Below are 5,494 nucleotides of genomic sequence, written 5' to 3' on the forward strand. Positions count from 1 at the left end.
CTTTCTCATATCATCCTTATAAACAGGACTGATCATGGGAATGGAGGCCTTACGTTTTCTTTCAAACCCTCAGTTTTACTCTAAAAACTAGTACAGAAAACATGATTACTAATACTCTAATCGCAATTATAATAGCTTTATTGCCTGCATACAAGATGACAGACTTCATAAAAATCAATATATTTTCACTTTTCAGTATCTGTATTTCAAATTAGTTCAAAGCACTGATTATGTTGCTCCCACAGAACAATGCAAATTTATACAGAACTAAAGGTTAAAAAAAAAAAAAATGTTTACCCTTTCTCTGGGGTGCTGTCCAAAGAAGTCTGGGTGCACTGCGAAATAGAATGGCCTCAAGGCATTAACTGCTTCGGCTCCTGAAAAAGCTCTTGAGTAGAGAAACCAGTGTGGAAATGCCTTCTCCAGACATAACCTTTTAAAAAGATGGGGATTTATTATTTGTTGAGGCACGGACGTCCCCGCAGATCCCCAGTCTATATAGAGACAGCAACATTACAATTATTATGTAGAGAAAAACCATAGAAACAAGAAAGAAACCAAGATGCAAAACTGTGGTTTTCCTGAAACCTATGAGGTTTTAAGAAGCAGTGAGCACCACAGTTTCTAAAAACAGTGGATATACATTCCTCAGATACAATGTGAGAGAGAATATTAAATAATAATAATAAAAAAATCCCCTGAAAAGCCTATTTGGAAACGTTAACTGGCATCACTACAAATGACGACAATTTTCTATAGAATTGTTTTTTTCAGATTAAACACTCTCTCAATATCCATGGCGTAATTTTTTCATAGTAAAAGATATTTTGAGAATTATAATGCTTAAAAAAGAAGATACAGATGTCTCTTAGTTTATTTCCTCATTACTAGCATGCTAATATTGTTCTAGTTTGATAACTTGACATTTTATTCTTAAGTTTTGACATAATGCACTTGAGAGTGTTTTTTTAAAGTACGGTTTTAAACCCAAATGAAATTATTTGCAACTTTTGGGACGCACTTCCACGACATCTATATTTGCACATTATAATTTACCTTTTCTATTCTATTAGCAGGCTATGTAGAGGAGTCTCTAAACATTGGACACATTTTTGTCTCTTACATTAGATGTACTGAGTCTTTTAAAAAGTTTGAGATTTTTAAAATGGTAGGATTATAGAATAATTTCTGAAGGTTTTTTTTTTTTTTTTTTTTAAACAATCTGGAGACCGCTAACGTATTTTCAGATTACCTTTTGTTTTTTTTTTTGCATGTATTTGAACCTTTCATAAAGTCAACATATAGGTCATGCATTCAAGAGTAGAACAGGAGTTTGAACAGTAAAGGAAACAGTAAGCCAGCTATGAACGCCCTCAGCACGAGGCCGTGTGAGTCAATGTGACAGCTCTATCCCCCATCCGAACTTCGGCTCTCATTTCCAAATGCCTGACAGACACTTAGCCATCCTGCCGGCCTCTCGAATTTTGCAAGTCTAAAAAAAGGAGCAGAGGTCATTATCTTCCTTCTAAACTCAGCCTGGATACAGAAGGCAAGGGAGCAGTTAAGACGGTTCGACCCAGGGCTGTCTTCCTTATTTCTGTTACCATGGCACCACTTTTCTCAATGTTGCCAAGTGCAAAACCTCAGACTGACCACTGCCTAAATCAGCTCAGCAACCCCACCCCATTTCCAGTCAGTCCTGAAGTCTTGTTTCTTCTCCCTTGACAATGTCCCTTGAAATCATTCCTTCTTTCCGTTTTCTCTGCTGCCATTATCACCACAGAACCGGGCTGCATAGCCTCTCAGGCTACTCACTCTCCTCTCTGCCTTAACCGCACTGTACACAAGTTGATTTTCTCAAAGCCCCACTGTATTCTCTATTAAGATACCTTAGATGGTCTTTTCAACTCCTGCAGAATAAAATCCACTCCTTAGTCTGGTATTTCAAGGGCTCTATAATCCTATCCAATCTATTTTTCCAACTTAATCTCCAATAACTCCTTACGGAAACCCTCGGTCCCAGCCCCAGTGACCATCCCAATTCTTCCCTGTGCTACAGGATGTCTAAGCTCTAATACATCCTCTGTCCCCCACTTCCGCCCACCCAAACTGTGCTCACTAAATAATTACTGCACGCCGACTATGTGCCAGGAAGCAATGTACCCGCTTCCCCCAGAACCTTCCCTTTGGAATCCTCATTATAAATGGTCTTTACCTTTTCTAAACTCTAAAAAAAGAAACTGTGTGGCCCACCATACCCCTTTAAGGTGTAAACGATTTGTTTTCATTTGTTCTTCTCTCTGTCCACCTACCCATCCTTAACTATCCCTGTATCTCACAGGGCGGCTTTACGCATATGTTGTTGTTTGCTGTGTTAGTCTGGGTCTGCTGAGAAGCAGAGGCCCAGACAGGATTAGATGGGCAAGAGAATTACTGGGAAATTTAGGAGAAAGTAGGGAGAGCTTTCGGACCACGATTCGGGCCTGACACCTGCGGAAGGAGTGAGGGAAGGAAGGAGTGTTGGGTAGAAAGTCTTGGGCTGCAGCAGAGTTCCAAGAAGGGCTCAGCCGTGCCAACGGGGAGTCCTTGAGCCAAAACCACCCAGTGGAGGAGTCCTGTGTCATGCTGGAAGGAGCTCGACTTGGGATTTAGATGATACATACATTAATAGCAAATACAGCAGTCAAATGACTTTACGATTGAAATGTAAAGTGGTTTTCCGTATGATAGCAGTAGACTTGAGGGCGACATGATAAAAACTGTGCTAAGGACAAACGTCATCTTTTTTTCCTCTTGAGCTTTTCTCACTTAACTATTCTGAAAGATGGCAGTCTTTTCACTTTCTGCTCTGAATGGACACTTGCAGGAGCTGGCTGTTCCTATAAATTTTCATTTTCTTTTTTTTTTTCTTGCCTTCTGCCATAATATCACTTTAGAACTTAAAAAATAACAATAAATTAAGATCAGCCAAATGCAGAACAGATATCCTCTCCCCCCAATGCTAATTATAGATCGGACCACAAAGCTTACCTCCTTACAGGTCTCAGGTGGCAAAACATTTCTGAACATCTGTGTACGTCAACTTCCAGGCATCCATTAATCGCTTAAAGAGTTAAGCAGACAGCAGTAATGAACGAGTGGAATTTGAAAATAAAATCATTGCCATTTACATTAGCACCCACCAAAATGATATACTTAGCTATAAATCTAACAAAACAGGTACAAGATCTGTACGAAGAAAACTACAAAACTCTGATGAAGGGAGTCAAAGAAGAGCTACATAAATGGAGAGATAGTCCATGGTGATGGCTAGGAAGAGTCAACATTGTCTGGATATCAGTTCTTCCTAACTTGCTGTATAGAGTCAGTGCGTTCCCAATTAAAACCCCAGGGAGTTATTTTACGGGTATCGACAAACTCATTCTGAAGTGTATATGGAGAGGCAAATGACACGGAACAGCCAAGTCAGTACTGAAGAACAGAGCTGGGGGACTGACACCACCCAACATCAAGACTTACTCTAAAGCTACAGGCATCAAGACGGGCGGTACTGGAGAAAGAACGGATAAAGTGAACGTCACTGAAACTAAAAACCTGTGCTCTCTAACGGAAAATGTAGGAGAGAATGAGAAGACACGCCACAGTCTGGGAGAAAATATTTGCAAAAGACACTCATCTCTGAAAAAAGACTATTATCCAAAATACAAAAATCTTTATGCAAAATCTTTAAAAAAATCAAATTCGGACTTAGCGAAGACAGCACAGGTACAAGCCTCAAAGCTTGCACAGGAAAGACTAGAAGGACATACATACGCAATCTGTAACTAGCTAGCTCTAGGTGGTAGGATATTAAGTGTTTTAATTTTTTTTAATCTAGTTTATTTACAATGAACATGTAACACGATATTTAAAAAAAATCAATGTTTTTGTCACATAAATTAAACGAAGAAAACGAATACAGCAGGAATGAGTGTTGTTCACTCAGTGTTTGGGACAGGCCCCCAGCTCTGGGAAACCTGCCCAAAGACAGCCCGGGGCTGTGTTCTAGATCTGTCTCAACAAGAAACAGCTCTCCACACTCACACGTAATGACATTTCGGTTTTTATATTATTAAAAAAAATTTATGCCATTTAACTGCAAAGATACTAATAAGTGAGCTAAAACTGTGGCTAAGGAATGAGGAATAATACTTGAGAGCATATGATCATCCAAGAATCTGACTGAAAAGATGAAATACTATGCAGCAAAGCTCCAACCACCATCTGTTATTCAGCATAAAATGATCCGAAAAGCAGGCTTGAAAAGCTAAAATTCCTAAACAATGCACCCAGGCCTATGACTGCAACGATACAACCTGTTTTGATTGTCTTTTGCAGCACAATCTTAGAAATTCATAAAATCGAAATGGCTCCATCTGACGAACAACATAGGTGATCTAAATAACATGCTTTACTCGTTTCAAAAGCAACACATCAAAAGAAAAGAAACTGTTATAACTGATTTGAAATAAATGTTTTGAAGTTTGAAAGTTAAAGCACACACAAAAAACAATAAAAACTTTGAAATCAATTTTGAAAAGATTAGCTGGTTCGAATCTGATTCATAAACAATTTCAGAGACAGGCAGCCAAGATACTATTCAGGAATTTACATATCTACACATTTATGAGTAAAAATTGATAGGAAATATAGCTGATTTAGCCAAGGAAACAGCTTATAGGATTTAAGAGTTAGTTCAGAATTAGTCTCCAAAGAATTACCTATAGCAAAATTGCAAAAATTAAAAAAAATGTATCCTTTATAACTTTCAAACATGAAATGGAACATAAAGTATGTTGTACAGAGAATTATATAGCATGTTTTAGAAGTGTTTCCATAAAAAATATCAAAGCAAGGAAAAGTTCCTGTACTTAAAGTATTGGTCTTCAGTTGTCCAGAAAAATTATTCATTGTTCACTTTGTATCACAGGGCAGAACTAAACTACTGCTGAGCAATGACTAATCAAAGACATTAATACTTGGAAATGGGGCGGCAGATTTTCCCAATGAAAATAAAATGTTCTCAAATACGAGTCTGAACATTAAGTTATGGTTTCTAGATTTAGAAAGAAAAAACATAAAAAAAATTTGGCCCTTACAGATTAAGAGTCGGGTGTTTCTTGCTTTTTGTGACTAGGTTATTTCTTAAAAAGACACATTGCAGTAGAGAAAGAGAATTAGAATCTAGGCCTGTGCTGTCTAATACGGTAGCTGCTAGCTGCATGTGGCTACTGAGCACTTGAAGTATTTTAAGTGTGAAGTACCCATTGGATTTTAAAGATTTAGTACAAAAAAAAGTGCAAAGTATCTCGTATTTGTTTGTATCGGTTAGATATTGAAATAATGTATTAAAATGCATTTCCCTTGTTTCCTCTTGCTTTTTAAAAAGCAAAACACAACCTGGTTTTAATTCTTCTGCAATTTGCTACTAGAAAACGTAAAATTACTTCTATGG

At 37.7% G+C, this 5,494-nt stretch overlaps 1 protein-coding gene across 1 annotated transcript in view; it reads right to left on the bottom strand.

Moving 5' to 3' along the window:
* The window catches only part of LOC111738088 (T-cell activation inhibitor, mitochondrial-like), a 4,080-nt gene extending 911 nt beyond the window's left edge, over nucleotides 1–3,169 (bottom strand). Inside the window, exons 1-2 of the mRNA XM_023529026.1 lie at nucleotides 3,031–3,169; nucleotides 298–433 (exon numbers count right to left, since the gene is read on the bottom strand). Coding sequence (XP_023384794.1) covers nucleotides 298–433; nucleotides 3,031–3,059 — 165 coding nt within the window. The 5' untranslated portion in view covers nucleotides 3,060–3,169. The remainder of the gene's footprint in view (nucleotides 1–297; nucleotides 434–3,030) is intronic.
* Nucleotides 3,170–5,494: the final 2,325 nt, after the last annotated feature.

The sequence above is a fragment of the Pteropus vampyrus genome, unplaced genomic scaffold (assembly GCF_000151845.1).
Source record: "Pteropus vampyrus isolate Shadow unplaced genomic scaffold, Pvam_2.0 Scaffold35, whole genome shotgun sequence".
Classification (NCBI taxonomy): Eukaryota; Metazoa; Chordata; class Mammalia; order Chiroptera; family Pteropodidae; genus Pteropus; species Pteropus vampyrus.